The sequence below is a fragment of the Tasmannia lanceolata genome, unplaced genomic scaffold (assembly GCF_043159265.1).
Source record: "Tasmannia lanceolata isolate RefF3 unplaced genomic scaffold, GAP_Taslan_0.1 ptg000012l, whole genome shotgun sequence".
Lineage (NCBI taxonomy): Eukaryota > Viridiplantae > Streptophyta > Magnoliopsida > Canellales > Winteraceae > Tasmannia > Tasmannia lanceolata.
The window spans coordinates 44,896,036-44,913,169 of NW_027518689.1; the positions used below are offsets into that span (position 1 = coordinate 44,896,036).

The 17,134-nt window shown below is 37.2% G+C and overlaps 1 protein-coding gene and 1 long non-coding RNA gene across 4 annotated transcripts; both read right to left on the minus strand.

Moving 5' to 3' along the window:
- Nucleotides 1-803: 803 nt before the first annotated feature.
- LOC143888345 (uncharacterized) lies at nucleotides 804-8,354 on the minus strand. Of its 3 annotated transcripts, XM_077392736.1 has the most exons (5): nucleotides 5,113-8,354; nucleotides 4,068-4,202; nucleotides 1,384-1,722; nucleotides 1,200-1,267; nucleotides 804-1,079 (listed from the first exon to the last, which is right to left on the minus strand). In XM_077392736.1, the coding sequence occupies exon 1, from the start codon at nucleotides 8,008-8,010 to the stop codon at nucleotides 7,351-7,353; it is 660 nt and encodes a 219-aa protein (XP_077248851.1). In that variant the 5' UTR covers nucleotides 8,011-8,354; the 3' UTR covers nucleotides 804-1,079; nucleotides 1,200-1,267; nucleotides 1,384-1,722; nucleotides 4,068-4,202; nucleotides 5,113-7,350. The 3 variants fall into 3 exon arrangements, with proteins under 3 accessions (XP_077248851.1, XP_077248850.1, XP_077248849.1); XM_077392735.1 differs by lacking the exon at nucleotides 4,068-4,202 and having other exon boundaries at nucleotides 1,384-1,719; XM_077392734.1 differs by lacking the exon at nucleotides 4,068-4,202.
- Nucleotides 8,355-10,699: 2,345 nt separating this feature from the next.
- LOC143887395 (uncharacterized) lies at nucleotides 10,700-15,564 on the minus strand. Its single transcript, XR_013254153.1, has 3 exons — nucleotides 14,773-15,564; nucleotides 14,059-14,238; nucleotides 10,700-11,253 (listed from the first exon to the last, which is right to left on the minus strand). It is a non-coding gene; the product is annotated as an uncharacterized LOC143887395 (long non-coding RNA).
- Nucleotides 15,565-17,134: the final 1,570 nt, after the last annotated feature.

The window sequence follows — 17,134 nt, forward strand, 5'->3', positions numbered from 1 at the left end:
GCTAAGCAGACCCCCAATACCGGCCAGACTCGGGTTACCAAAACTAGATCCATCAAAGTTAAGCTTGAGAAATCCCCTCTCCGGAGGATCCTAAAACTGAATTATCAGAGTCCTCAACTCTGAACCACAAGCTTCGTTTTGATTAAAGAAAACCATCTTAAGTAGGGGTGGACATGGTTCGGTTCGGTTCGGTTTTGAGGTAAACCCATAACCGAACCACTCCCTGTCGGTTCCCAAAATCTAGAACCAGAACCGAACCAGAACCAAAACCGAATTTAATCGGTTCGGTTCGGTTCTAGGTTTGCAAGAAGTAAAAAATATGGTTGGTTTTGTGTGAGCATAAGAGGGATTTTGTGTGAGCAAAAAATCACAAATACATCCAAAGCTGTTATATATAAAAGGCCTCATACTAAACAACTGCTTTATATGCAAAAAATCACAAATACATCCTCATACTAAACACTAAACACCTTTATATGCTCTTTGGCTCCTACTTTAGTACTTGGAAAACATTCAAGAGACCAAAGAGACATGAACTGGATTTTAAACCCATCATTGAAAAGGAAGCAAGCTCACAAATAAGATAATCAGAATAATGCTGAGGAAAAGGAAGCAATCAACAGACATGCACTGGGTTTTAAACATCCTTTTACTATGCAATATAAGATCCATGATTATCCGAATGATTTGGATGAAATTTCAAAAGTACACCAAAATCCAAACCATACAAACCACTTAGACCCAAAAACAAAACAAGAACAACACCACCACCTCTTCATCTACCTAAAATAATAGTCAAGATGTAGTCACAACCCATCATTGAAAAGTATAGTCAAAGTGTTGTATCCTAAAAGAACATAGTATCTAAAGTCTAAACATCCCAAGCCATCAAAGTTCAAACTTAAAGTTGAAACCACAAAAGGATATAACATCTAAACATCCCAAGCCATCAGAGTTTTTAAAACATGCACATGATCCAACTAGAAAAGAGGAGAAAATAAAAAAGAAATGCCATCCAATCCTCCAATGTTCAAGCTCACGCTTCTTTGCATCATTTTTTCCTCAGATCCATAGATATTCTGAAAAAATAACATAAATTTAGTATATTAGTATCTGAATAATAAATCAAATATTGCAAGATAAACTTTTTCAAGCAATAAAATTATTTAAATTTAGATAGTTATGTTGAAGTCATTTACCATAAAAACATGAGTGAAGCGGCATTTCGACTTTCAAGGTCAATCCAAAGAAAATTCCGTACTATCAACTGCCAAGGAATAATATAAATCAAATTTCAATCAGAATGAAAAATTGTGTGAGCTTCCAACAATTAATTATAACATAATAATTGAGTTAACAATAAATAAATAAATAAAATGTTACCTGATTCAAATTCTTCAAGTTCATCTAGCTTTTCTTCTATTTCAACAAGGAGTGGTGAAGCCCGTAACCAATCTTGTCCACAAATCAAGCACTCCACTAACTTTGGGGTTAGAGAACTACGAAATTGATCAAGAATACGACCTCCGGTGATGAAAGCAGACTCCGAGGCAACAGTGGATACGGGAATAGCTAGAACATCTCTTGCTATTTGGGAAAGAATTTTGTATCTATAACTATTCACTTTCAACCAATTCAATATTTCAAATTTTGGGTCTTGACTTTCACATCCTTCCTCTAAGTACCTATCCACCTCAGACTTAGCATCCTCACTCTCCTCTTCTTTTAAGAATGCAACAAACTCCGAGTCAACAAACTCCGATTCAACAACTTTTATCTCATTTAAATTCTGAACTATACTAGTACTGGGCGGTGAGAAAATTGATTGCTAATGCACAAAGAGACGATGTAATGCTCCATTTACTATATTAGTGAGTGCACTAACATTGTCCGAAGTATAAAGTTTAGAGTAACAAAATTTAACATACTTCAATTTAAAGCGAAGATCCAACACCACAGTAAGCAATAACATAATGTTTACTTTATCTATGTTCCCCCAATACTTGTCAAAAAAATTCTTCATTTTCAAAGCCATAGTGCTCAAATAAACATGTCCATTTTTTGACAACTGACACAAAAGATGTTCAATTTTGAAAACTTTATTAAAATATGAGTTAGATATAACATACAAAGATCCAGATAATCGTAGAGTAGCCTCATAGAAAGTTTTCAAAAATTGAGTCAACACTTGAGCATTATCACAATCATCATCATTTGGAGACCCATCTTTCAACTCTGTCACAAAAAGTACATCTTCCTCTTCAAACCTTTCAAAAGCTTTTCTAAACTTCAATGCAGTTTCCAACATAAGATAAGTAGAGTTCCATCTAGTTGGGACATCTAGGCAAAGAGAACTCTTACATGTGATTCTCTCTTTCTCCACACAAGACTTAAATCTTTGTGCTCTTGATGGAGAACTCCTAATGTACCTTACTGCCCCACGAATTCGAGAAATCGAATCGATGACCTCACTTATCCCATCTTTAACAATTAAATTTAGTATATGCGCACAACAACAAAAAAAAACCTCATGTGAAAAAACGAAACCATCTAAAACGAAACCATTTCTCTTGGAAATTTTTTTCTTCAAGCATCCAACAGTTGTATCATTTGAACTTGCATTATCTACTGTAATTGTGCACACCTTTTCTATACCCCATTGTATCATGCATGACTCGACAGCTTGTCCTATTGCCTCACCCTTATGACTAAAAATCACATAAAAGTTTATTATTCTCTTACGTAATTTCCAATCATGATCAATGAAATGGGCTGTAAGACACATATAGGGAAGGTGTTGCAAAGAAGTCCATGCATCTGTTGTCAGGGAAACTCTTTGGTTTGTTTTCTGCAACAAATCCATTTTTTTTTCTCACCGGCATACAATGCCAAACAATCTCTAGCCAATGTACGACAACCAACCAAATTAAACCTAGGTTGCATGACACTACAAAAATACCGGAAACCCTCTCATTCCACAAACCTAAAAGGCAATTCATCAGTTATGATCATCCTAATAAGTAATTCTCTACATAACTCTTGGTCGAATTTCCATGCCACAGGACTACTATCTCCTTCTTGTGACACTGATTGATATGAGGAAATGAGCTTTTGCCTCTTGTCAAGAAAATTGGGATTCTTAGGACAATTTCTAATATGCTTTCATAATGTACTAGTCCCATAACTACTACTATAAGTATAAGAACTTTTGCAATAATTACATATTGCCTTTTCAGATTCCCCCCCTTTCGTATTCGAGACTTTAGAAAAGTGCTCCCACACCTCAGATATAAGAGCCTCTTTTTAGTGGGGCATACCTTTGCAGATTGAGAGCTGACTTCCTCAATAGGATTTGAACATCCACCATCTCCCATACTTGACATCTATGAAGCATGGGTACGGGGTGCGGGTACGACACGACACGGATACTGGGGTACGTGATTTTCCAAAAAAAGGGGTGCGGGTATTTTCAGGTACGCCGAATATAATAATATATTTCAATATTTTATTATATATTTATAAAAATTAAAAAAAAATAATTGGACATCGATCAAATAACAATACATCACCAAAATGGAAAATTCTTATATTACTCTTCGTTTCATAAGTGATTAAGTTCCACATTTCATGACATGAGGCATCAATACAACATTCATTAGAAAAAAAGAGTCTATCGCCAGTGTGTTGATCAGTGCCTGACAAGATGAATAATTTTTAGAGACCAAATTATAAGATTTTTTATACCGGATTTTTGGGATTTAATAATGTTTGGACATGATAGATTTTATGAATTTTTAAAATTTGAAAAATACCCCACCGTTTGGAAGTTACGAAAGTTAAAATTTTGACCCGACTCTTTTCTTCGAATTTTGTACTAGAACATGAGAGTTGACTTTTTTTCTTATAGATTTGGGTCTTGAAACTATTTTTAATAAATCCAAATGGGGGGTATTCTGTTAGTTACATGTAAATCTTAAGCAAATGGACAATAAAATAGTAAAGACAATACAATGGACAATAAAATAGTAAATGGATAATAAAATAGTAAAGACAATTAAATGGTTTACATGTAAATACTAAGTGCAGGGGAGGAGAGAGAAGAAGCAGGACGTGTCGGGTACGCGTGGGCGCACACCCTAAATGCACCCAATACGTGTCGGGTACGGGTACGGGGAGAGTACCCGTGCTTCCTAGCTTGACATCTAATAAGAAATACAAGAAAAAAAATCATATCCTTTCATTTATCACACATTTTCAATCAAATAACAAACATTTTCAAGATTACAGATGCCGAAATAATAAGGTTCCAATCCACCCAATACAGAGAACACAGTATGTCAGTATATAGTATGTACAAAAATCTGCAAGTTATAGTCCATGAACTGATACTTATTTTCAAAATTGACAAAAAGGATCGACAAATGTAACATCACATCATTGGAACCGAACGCTTCAAAATTTTAGGGGAACATAAAAAATCACTTGAAAAATGACCATATATAAAACGAGATTGATCAGAATACATACTCAAATTTGGATAGTTTTTATAAATATACAAAAATTCTAATTTTCATATTTGGACTCGACCATAGATCAAAATCGAATGGATAGATTAGGTTAAAATTTGATTATGTTTGGTCAAATATAGATTAAAGAAAACTCTAAAAGTTATGTACAGATCCAACTATAAGATCAGAGGCAAGAATCAAACAAATGAAGCTGTTCACATTAATTAAATCAATAAGAAGAAGAAGAAGAAAATTGATTGAAGAGTAGGAAAGCTTGTATACTTGGAATTTGGAGAGAAAGAGAAATTAGACATATGCTTCCATCTCAAAAGGCATTTGGTGGATGGGCTATTATTGCATGTGAGAGCAGCCACGTTGTGAATGAAGACAAAATCTGCTGAAAAGTGAGCCTCTGTGGCTACTCTCACATGCAACGGCCAACAGCCCATCCGTGAAATGCATTTTGCGATGGACGCTAGCAAATCCCTTCCAAAAGGGGCTGAAATCGAAAGAAAACCCAAAAACCCAAAAGGCGAAAACCCTTCCAATAGCTTCTTTGAGAAGACAGAGAAAAAAATAAATTGAAAAAGAGATTAACACATACCTTTGGAGTTCTTCTTCTTCTTCTTCACCGCGGAAATAGAGGCCGGAGTTGCCGACTTGCCGGATGAACAGTGGAGGCGGAAAGGGAGAAACAAGAAAGGGTTAGCAAAGCAGATCTATGGTTTCTTAGTTCTTCCTTTCTTTTGTCTTAAAAAAATTAGAAATAAGAGATTAAAGAATGATATCAGCAGCCCCTTGTTTTGTTTTAGAATTAACAAATTCTTGGCCTCAAGAATGATATCAACACCCACCACTTTTTTGGCATTTCACGTATTTTAAAATTTAAACGGCATATGGTATTTTTTCCGGTTCGGTTCAGTTTTCGGTTCCAGGTCCGAAAGCCACCGGTTCTTAGATCTGGGACCCAGAACCGAACCGAACCGAAACGGCCGGTTTGGTTCGGTTCTTTGGTTTTAACCGGAACCATGTCCAACCCTAATCTTAAGCATCATATTTCGATTCCGTTGAATGGTTAGAGATAAATCACAAAAAAAATATTAGGGAGAAAAGTTCTAAAACACCTAAGCTCTTGTAAATCTCATAAAAATCTTTTTTATTCTTCAAATTTGTCTTAATAGATCATACTATGTAACTTAAGTATTAATAGGTTATTAGAGGTGGAAAAATGTAAAAAAAAAAAAAGAAGGTGAAAAGAGACAGCAGACAAGATGAGTAAATAATGGGCTATCACTGTTAAAATAGGCATAACTTTAAACCAAAATACAATATCAAGGTTGTATCAGGTATTATCAAAATTGGGAACACGTGTAGAAAGGATAAGCCATTATTATTTTTGAAAATTCATTATCATTATTCCTGAAAGCCCTATCAGTTCTTAAAACTAATAAGAGATGGTAATGTGTAATCACACAATTGCTCAAAGATAAACCAAAATTTAACCTCAAGAAAACCCCAACACAGCCTATAAAAGTAACTGCTAATCATTTTTAAGTATTGATTCTGCAGAATAATAATTCATGCGCGACTAAAGGAACAAGTAATTTACTAGACCCATCCCTTAGATATTGACATTGAAAAGATGTCCAGTTTCATCTCCGATGCAAATGCTGTGTTTGGCAGCCAAAAGTTTTTTCCATGGAATATTGGTTTATAAAGTGGTTGGAGAGGGGCTGGGAGGGTAGGAGATGAAGAGAACTGTCCTGAGATTTGCATTATTCATGCCCTCTCAATTCTCTCCCTCTCCCACTCTCCCTACCCCTCTCTCAACACTCAGTAGTAATTTACTAGACCCATCCCTTAGATATTGACATTGAAAAGATGTCCAGTTTCATCTCCGATGCAAATGCTGTGTTTGGCAGCCAAAAGTTTTTTCCATGGAATATTGGTTTATAAAGTGGTTGGAGAGGGGCTGAGAGGGTAGGAGATGAAGAGAACTGTCCTGAGATTTGCATTATTCATGCCCTCTCCATTCTCTCCCTCTCCCACTCTCCCACTCTCCCTACCCCTCTCTCAACACTCAGTAGGCTAAAATTCCATGAAAATAAATTTCACAGTTGCCAAATATGACCTTAATTTTGAGCCCAATAATTAGTTTTGGACTCAAAATCGGTTCTAAAAATTCAAAACAAACAAGGCCTAAACAATCTCATAAGCTTCAAGGAATTAAATACAGTAATGTGCTGTTATGAAGATAGTATACAATCCATCACAAATATGAATCATAAAACCATCCACATAAGAAAATCAAATGGTAGTACGGTAGTATGATATCTTAGAATCTCTTACCAAGCCCATCCCATATCCAAAGAAGGAAAGAACAACAATAAATTACAAAGAGAAAAATTATCAGAAAGGAAGTCCATTGATTCATATACAAAGACACATGCAGTGATCAATCCAATGATAAGGAAAACTATATCTTCTGTAAACATCTAAGACAAGCCCAAATTACCCAAAAAGGGAATGAATAAAAAAGGAACTCCATTGATTCATATACAAACTACAAAGACACATGCAGTGATCAATCCAATGATAATGAAAACTATATCTTCTGTATACATTTAAGACAAGCCCAAATTACTCAAAAAAGGGAATGAGAATCACCAAAAATAGGCAAAAATGAAGACGAGCACCACTCCTCCATTACCGATTCATCTTCTCCATGGACAAACCGAAATCCCACAAAGCCGATACATAGAAGAAAGCCTAGACTCCTCCATCCACACTAGTAACAAAACCCAAAACACTATAAGTATTGAAAAAGTGAAAAACTTCTTCATCATTTCTGATCATTATTAGGGCATTCCCTCGCGAAATGCCCTGGTTCTCCACAACTATAACAACCACCACCACCACCGCCCCCACTCGAATACCCACCACCCCCAAATCTCCCTCCGCCACCCCCTCCCCCACCACTTCCTTGATAACAGTCCCTCGCCAAATGACCACTTTGCCCACAATTATAACATACTCCTCCACCATAACCTCCAGCACCACCACCACCACCTCCATAACCGCCACCGCCGCCGCCATAACTACCACCCCCACCACCATAACTGCTGCCGGTCCTCACCCGGCCGGAATTCCTTCCTCCTCTCCCATAACCGCCACCGCCGGAAAACCCTCTTCCACCACCGCCACCACCGCCGGAAAAACCTCTCCCTCCACCGGAAAACCCTCTTCCACCACCACCGCCACCGCCGGAAACTTCAGATCCATTGGGCCCCATCACGTCGACGGCTTTCTTCCGTCCATCGTCTCCACGATCGGTCTTGAATTCGACCGCCTCTCCCTCCGACAGACTGCGAAAACCTTCAGATCTAATCGATGTTTGGTGGACGAAGAGATCTTCACTTCCATCATCTGGGGTTATGAATCCAAAACCCTTTTGCCCACTAAACCATTTCACAGTCCCTGTTGATCTTTTTGCCTGTGCCATCTCTGAAAACCCTAACCCTAAGCTCTGTCGCTCAAATAAAAAATCCACTTAGATCTGAACTTATAGAACTCGGAATAAAATTTCCATTGGGTATTTTCTACCTTTTTTGAAACTGGGCCTTTTGGAAAGAATATAGAGAAAAGTAAGGAGAGTGAGTGTATTCAGATTGGCAATGGCGTCATAGTGGCAGAGCTTCTGATTCTGGTTCTGCTTTCACTGATTCTTAGACGTCACACAATTTGAACGGTCAGGATTGATTTACTCATACCACTTTATCCTTTTCTTTGTTATGATAATGCTACTCACCTTCTATTATTACTTATTAGGTACAAACGGGTAACGGCAGTTACAAAGGGGCAATGATGTTTCAATCCCTTTTTCTGCCTTTTCCACACCCTTTTTGCTTGTCATTTTCTGAAGATAGAGGCAAACGATAATACTAGGGGTGCAGCTTGGGTAGAGCTCAACCCGAACACGACGGATTCAACCCAATTTTGGCTCAGGTTGGTTTGGCATTTCCTCGGGTTGGGTTGGGTTGGGTTGGGTTAGGGTTGGCTTGGGAAAAGCCAACCCGATTTAATTTCGCTTTGGGTTAGGGTTGAGGCCTTGGCAACCCGAACCCGACCTCCATCCTCTAATTTATCTTGATTTTCTTTAAGTTATTATATTTTTCTGTTTAGCCCAAGGGGAACCCGAACCAACCTTACCGATTCGGGTTAGATGAGTTGCCTTAGGGTTGAGAAATTTAGAGGGGGGTTGGATTAGGGTTGACCATCTCAACCCAAGGCTCAGGTCAGGTTGGGTTGGGTTAGGGTTGCCCAACCCGAGTTGCACTGTCAAAAGGCACTGGACAGAATGGGAAGTGGTAGGATTATCACTTCCGTTCCAAAAAACACTGTTAAAAGCCGAGTGTATGAAGAGGGCCATACAATATTTTCTTGAAATATACTGAACTATACTGCCATACCATATAAATCTCGTCATACACCATGGCCCTACCTGAGGAAGAAAATTGATCCACACAGTTCATTTGTTGAAGCACAGCATAAATAGGTTGTGCCCCAAAAATATTCCATAGGATGATATCAACCCTTCGATCTATAGAGGTTTCCATAATGCGGATTCCCTATCTAGATCGGAGGGGTAGGATCATTCTATGAAGTGGGCCATATAGTACTTATTGAACAATACTGGATTGTACGGCCACACGCCATATAAAATATCGCTGTATGACATCCTTGTAATTATGCATAACACCCATATTCTACATGTAAAAAATTCAAAACAAGTAAATAAGACAAACTAAAATGGTGGTAATTTACTAAATCTAGGGGTGTCAATATCAATTCCTAAAGTAAACTAGACAAATTGAGAGATGATATCAACTTGTTGGGTGGGAAATGATACGAAGACACATTTGTGTTGGGTTCCCAAAGAGCCCTCCAAATATTGTCTTCTGTATTAAAATAGAGGAATATTTGTCAATTAATTAAGCAAATAATCCACTAATCACTATTAGGAAGATTTAAGTAGAACAGTTTTGGGTCAAAATCACCTCTGAGTGCCCCACTCGAAGTACCATCCAAATAAAGGGTTATAAAATCCATTTGACATATTCCAAAGGAAATGCTATATTTGTTGTTATTTTTACAAAGGAAATGCTATATTTTTCATAAGGGTCTCTTTCTTTCTACGTAAAATGGGCGTAAAACAAATTTCTACAAAGGAAATGCTATTTCTTTTTGCGTCGAAAGAAATGGGGCCTAAACGATCACCCTCGGCTCCCACATGTGACACTCGTAAGTGATCTAGTCTGTTGATCCGAAGGGCGAACAGAAGTCGGGCTCATTGTTGTGTTGATCCCACCTTGATTGAATGATCCTAACCATTTGATCAATATATACATCACTTATGATCCACGCAACCATGTTTTAACGATGGGATGAACTCACCTCATTTTAATTTGTTTTTAACCAGCTATCAAAGGCTATTACAATTCCGAACGAGCTCTCGGCAGCCAATAAAAACAGTGTAAAACAAAGTGAGTAATCCCATTATCAAAACATGGTGGCACTTATATCAGAAGCCTAAGATATAGTCAGAGAAATGGAATAAGATTAGGAGATAGTGATAAATACAGATACAAAGGGGGGCACAAGTGGATCAAAAGAGTGGTCATGGTAGCACCATCCTTCTCATAGGCATTTCTTCAAATCTCTATCTATCTATCCATTGAGAATACGAATTATGCTTCTCTCTCTTCCCAAATCCATCAACATCACAAAAGCTATTATTCTCTTCTTCTTTTTTTCTCTCTCTCTCTCTTTCTCTCTCATATTTTGTGAGAGAATATAGAAAAAACTATTAAGATGAGGAAAGATTATATTCTTTCGAAAAACAACAAAGAGATGCCATCACTTTTTTGAGAAAGAAGATAAAATTCCATAGGCCTAGCATGATGTATTGCATATTTGTTTAGAGAGGCTTAAAGAGAGAGAAAAAATAGGACTCAGGCCCTACATTACTTGGGCCATCGGTTTGCTCTGTTAAGCTATAGGTTCACAAAGTATATTCTCGAGCCCTATGTTACCCGGGTCATTGGTTTGGTTTCAGGTTGGTAATATGAGATTTGTCCCAATTGTGTAAAGTTAAAAAATGTAAGAGATAAAGAGTTTCAAGATTTGCGATAAACTGCAACCTTATGTCTGATGTGACTGGGTTGCTATTTATATTAAATTGAATAAGTACATGACTGTAATGCCCTTTGATAGGGTGAATATTACATCACAGATATATTACGTTATTACCCTCCCGCAATTTGTACGGGATTAAGAAAAACTGACAAATTGGATCTGAGATATGCAAAACGTGCCGTCGATAGTCCTTTTGTAAAAATATCTGCAATCTGATGTTCCATTGGAAGGTGATAAACCATTAGTTCTTCTTTGGCAACCAGTTCATGAACAAAGTGATAGTCTATGTCAACATGTTTCGTTCGAGAAATGCATGATAGGATCCGCCACCGAATAAGTTGCTCTGATGTTGTCACAATGTACTTCCACTGGCTTGGAGAGAAAAATATCAAGATTTCTTCACAAAGACTTGATCCAGCCTGTCTCTGCCACTGCGTATGCTATTGCTCTGTATTCTGACTCTATGCTTGAACGAGAAACAGTTGGTTGTTTCTTTGCGCACCAAGAAATTAAATTTTTGCCAGGAAAAATACAATAACTCGTTGTGGATCTTCTTGAATCAAGACCACCGGCCCAATTTGCATCAGTAAAGGCACGAAGATGGTTAGTAGAATTGGAATATAAGCAAATGCTATAATTGATAGTTCCCTTTATGTACCGCAATATTCTCTTAACAGCTTGATGATGGCCTTCTCTAGGGCATGCATGAATTGACAAACTAAATTTACAGCATAAGAAATATCCGGTCTAGTGAATGTTAAATATTGTAATGCCCCTACAATTCTACGATATTCAGTAGGATCTGTTAAAAAAGAACTTGAATCATCTGATACTTGAGTCTTTGGTGTAATGGGGGTAGAAACGATTTGGAACTATCCATTTTAGTCTTTTGAAGAATGTCAGCAGCATATTTTGCTTGACATAAAAATAAACCAGTTGGTGCTTTGGTTGCTTGGATGCCAAGAAAATAATTTAAGTTGCTCAAATTGGTCATATCAAACTCATTTTGTAGGATAGAAATGATGGATTGGAGAAGAGATTCATTTGAAGCAGTCAAAATGATGTCATCTACATAAAGTAAAAGTGTAGCCATAGTTGCAGGGGTTTTGGAAATGAACATTGAGTTGTCTGACTGACTATTTCTGAAACCATTTTCTTTCAAAAAACTGGTGAAGCGTTGAAACCATGCACGGGGTGCTTGCTTTAATCCATATAAAGCTTTCTTGAGTTTGCAAACATGGTTGGGGTATTTGGGGTGTACAAATCCTTGAGGTTGTGTCATATAGACCTCCTTTTTTAATTCACCATGTAAAAAGGCATTTTTAACGTCAAGTTGAAGTAATGACAATTTTTAGATAAGGCAAGGGAGGGAATAACTCGAATAGTTGTCGATTTTACTACTTGGGTGAAAGTTTCATCATAGTCTAGACTTTCTCTTTGATTGTAACCCTTAGCAACCAAGAGTGCTTTATAACGTTCCACCGAACCATCTGCCTTGAGCTTCACTTTGTACACCCATTTTAAAACAATAAGATTTTCTTTGGTGGTAAGGCTACTAAATCCCATGTATTATTCGCAAGAAGGGCATTGTATTCGATGGAAATTGCATCTTTCCAATGCTGGAATTTGTTTGCAACAGTAAAGCAAGTTGGTTCGTTGATGGAAGTATTATTTTGGTTTGAAAAGAAGGAAGGAAGATACTTTTCTTTCCAAGTTCCATCTTGTGATCTGGTAATCATATGGTGAGTGGAAGGACATGAGGTATTGAGATCGGAATTCGAACGGTTGGATTATTTTCTGGGATAAGAGCTGCGTTAATATTTCGAATTGAAAATTCCATTTTGGAAAGTGGGTTAAGAGTGAGAAAGTCTTTGTCTTGCTGATTTTGTGGGATTTCCTTTTGAGAGTCAAACAAATGTGATGGTAGATTTGATAGATGCTGAGGAGGAAAAATAGGGGAAGTGATAAGGTGGGGAAGAGTGTTGTTTAAATTGGAATTTTGATTTTGAGTGCCCAACGAATTTTCAGGAAAAGGAGTTGAAACATGGGAAGAGTTTGAACGAGAGTTGGGAGTTGCACAAATATTATTATTTTGAATGAGAGGATCGTGGGATTGTGGATAAGGACTAGAGTTATTTTAAAAGGAATGGAATTTAAATGAGTTGGGAGTGAGGGAGAGGAAACGTGGGGTTGAGGGTGGTTGGAATTTAGTGGATAAGGATTAGAGTTATTTTCGGAATTAAAAATATTTGAATTGAAATGAGTTGGAAGTGAAGGGTGGTTGGTATTTAAATTTAAATTTGTTGGACATGTACTGAGAGGGATAGAATAGTGGCAGTGGCTGGGATGGTTTGCATTGGATGAGTCCAGTAAATTTAAATTTGAGGAATCATGGGTTGAATGGGAAGAATTATGAGGAATATTCAAATTTAAAATCGATGAAGAGTGGTTTAAGAAGCGAGGAAAATTAGGCAACAAAAGATTTGACGGGTTTTCGAAATTTGAAATTTGAGAGACATTATTGCCTAATATTTGATTATTATGATTAAAAAATAGGAAAAATATCTTCATAAAATTTAACTTGCGGCCTGGAAATAATGATTTTATTGGTGTTGAGGTCTAGACAGCGATATGCGTGATAGTTTTGGGCGTAGCCAATAAAGATACAATTAGAAGAACGAGGAGAAAGTTTATTTGTAGCGGTATAAGTTTGAATAGGGTAACATAAGTAGCCAAAAACTCTTAATAAATTATAATCAAGCGATTTGCAAAACAAAATAAAATATGGAATCTGAAATTTTAATGTTGAAGAAGATAAAATGTTTGAAACATGAACGGCTGTGATCAGTGCCTCTGCTCAAAAATATGATGGCAAATGTGCTTGAAATAGCATGGAACGAATCGTATTGAGGAGAGTACGATGTTTTCGTTCCGAAGCTCCATTTTGTTGGGGAGTAGATGGTGAAGATATACGAAGTTGAATACCAGTTGCATTTAGAAATTCCTGAAAATTAGAATTAATATATTCTCCACCTCCATCACACTGTAAGAATTTAATTTTATAGGGGAAAAGATTTTCAACTTTAGCCTTGAAAATTTTAAAATAATGAAAAACTTCAGATTTCTGCTTTAAAAAATAAGCCCATGAGAATCTGGAATGTTCATCTAAAAATAAAACATAATATTTATAACCAGAATAAGATGGTATAGGCGACATCCAAACATCAGAGTGAATTATTTCCAACTGAAATTTAGAGCAAGAAGTAGAGATTGAAAAAGGCAATCTTGTACTTTTTTCAAGCTCACAAGCATTACAAACAATAGTAGTAGAATCATCCAAAAGATCAGAATGTACCATAAATTGACAGGAAGGTTTGCCAGGATGGCAAAGTCGATTATACCATGTAGACTGGGGAATTCGAGTAGCAGAGAATGCTTCTTCCACATTTGGATCGACACGAGCCAGTGACGGAGAAATTGGATATAAAGTTCCACGGTTATTGCAATGAAGGAGGGGCTTCTTCGTCGCCAAATCCTTAACACAGAAACCAAAATAATTGAATTCAGAAGAAACATTATTAAGCAAATAGTTTTACTGAAAGAAGATTTTCCTTTAGTTTTGGAACAACTAAGACATCATTTAATTTAAAATGTGAATTTTTTGTTTTTAAAATAGAATTTCCTATATGAGAAATGGGAAGAAGTTGTCCATTTCCCACATAAATTTGATCAGAACCATTGTATGGAATTTTAGTTGAAAGGATACTTTCGGAAGGAGTCATATGAGAACTCGCACGAGTATCTAGATACCAAGGTTGATTGTTATGAACATTGATATTCATGGCAGCAAAGGATTGAGGAAGTTGATCTGCCGTATAAGTTTGATTGTAGCGATTTCTGCAATCAAGAGCAACATGATTTGGTTTGTTGCAGATTTGGCAGATATCTCTATTAGAGGGAGGAAATGGAGGACGACCAAGGATACTTTCAGTAGATGTGGACGGATTTGGACGAGCAAAATTGTGCAACTGATTATATTCTCGATAAACAAAAGTTGTATTTTGGTTACCTCTTCCACGTCCGTAGAATTTATTATTGTAATTTGTTCTTCCACCACGACCCCTGCCACCACGACCGTCACGGTAACCGCGACCACGATTAACAAAAAAAGCTTTATCCATAGCAGGGGAGAAGGATGATTTTGAACCATACGATGTTCTTGGGCTAGAAGAACGAGACGGATTTGATCAAATTTAGGTATGGGTGGATGGGCGGTGACGGCTGCAACAAAGCTATCAAATTCGGAAGGAATACCAGATAATGCTTGCATGACAAGATCATTATCGTCTAATGGGTGTCCTATGGCAGTTAGTGAATCAGAAATGCTTTTGATTTCGTGTAGAAAAACATTGTTTTGTTGGCCTTTTTAAGATCATTGAATTCGATTTTTAATTGAGGATATCGTGCATTGGCTTGATCATGAAAGAGTTTTTCAATTGCAGTCCAAGTTTGACGTGCAGTAAGAGATTGGTAGGGTATTAATATATGTTTTAAAACATCAGCTGAGAGAGTGACATTTAACCAAGAGACAATTCTATCATCAATACGTTTCCAAGTAAGAAACTCTGGATTCACAATGGGAAGAACGGACTCGTTTAGAATGGTTGAAGGAAGAGGCAAGGATGATCAATCTACATGGCTTAAACCATCATGGCTATTCAGGATAGGTATAAAGATCGTTTGCCAAAGGATAAAATTTTCCTGATCTAAGTTGATGTTTACAAGAGATTTAATATTAGTGATTTCAAACACTGGATGGGAAGGATTTTGTATGGAGATTGCAAATGAATTAGAACATGGCAGAATCTTGTCAAGGACAGAAGGAGTCTCGGTATTTTGTGAAGCCATTTAAAAATATAGAAAGTACTTATTTAGATAATCGAATTTGGAAGGGAAAAAATAGGCGTAAATTGGAGGAAAAATAGGCGTAGAGAGAGAGAGAGAGAGAGAGAGAGATTTGGCCAAGATTGTAGGAAAAATAGGAGAAAATATTGGCATGAAATAGAAGAGCAATAGTTGGCGTAAATTGGAAGAACAGATTGGAGGAAAAATAGGCTTTTGGAGATTTCATGAATTCAGAACAAGAAGGGAATTAGAAAGATGAGAAAAAATAGGCGCGATTGTGCTCTGATACCATAAAGAGTTCCAAGATTTGCGATAAACTGCAACCTTACGTTTGTTGTGACTGGGCTGCTATTTATATTAAGGGTGTGTTTGGCGTACCGTTTGAAATAGCGTTTAAAACGGCGTTTTGCAAAACGGCGTTTTGCAAAACGGTGTTTTGCAAAACGGTGTTTTGGTTCAAAATGGCATTTTGCCAAACGGCGTTTTCATGTTTGGTTCGCCAGATCAAAACGACATTTTAAACAGCAAACGGAGGTATTGTGTGTTTGGTTGCAAATGCCCCAAAACTGAGTTTTAGTGATAAAATGACCAAAAAGGGCATTGTTTGGTTGGCCTCAATGTAACTCAACTACTCTCTCATTAGGCCCAATATTAAAGGTCATTAGGATCTCATTCAAACACTATTAAAATTAAACATCATTGCCAAAAAAAAAAATGGCTATACCTTTGGGGTTCTTCTCCTTCTTCTTCTTAACGGCCGGATTTGACGGATGAGTGGAGCCGTCGAGGCAGTGAGGCAGACGAGTGGGTTTGCAACTTTGCAAAGTAGATGAAGAAAGTAAGAAACTAGGGTTTCTTTTAATTCTTTTGTCTTTAAAAAATCAAAATTAAGAGATCATATAATGATATCAGCAGCCCCATTGTTTTGAATTAAATATTAACAATTTAACAAATTTGTGTCCTCAAGAATGATATTAATACCCCCACTTTTTTGGTATTTGACGTAACGCATAAAGTCGCACGCATATATGTAAAAATGGGTTTTGGTGAGGGCAAACACGTAAAAACCCACAGCCCAAAAACTCCGTTCAAAACGGCATTTTGCAAATGGACCTCCCCCCCTCCGTTTGCAAAATGCCGTTTTGAGGGTTCAAAACGGTGTTTCAAACGGCGTTTCAAACGGTGGTTGTGCACCCAAACACTCACAAACGGCCGTTTGGCCGCAAAACGGTGTTTCAAACGCCAAACGGTGTTTTAAACGGTACGCCAAACACGCACTAAATTGAATAAGTACATGGCTGTAATGCCCTCTGATAGGGCGAATATTACATTGCAGATATATTACGTTATTCCGAGAAAGACAACACATAAATTCACTCTTACAAGTTACAACCAATGATAATAGTCCATTTTTAAGGCAACCCACAGTCCATTTTTAAGGCAACCCAATGATAAAGTCACTCTTAAACTTGTAGAAATCACAAGGCAACCCACAGTCTTGGTCCCATCAGTGTATGGTTGCACCC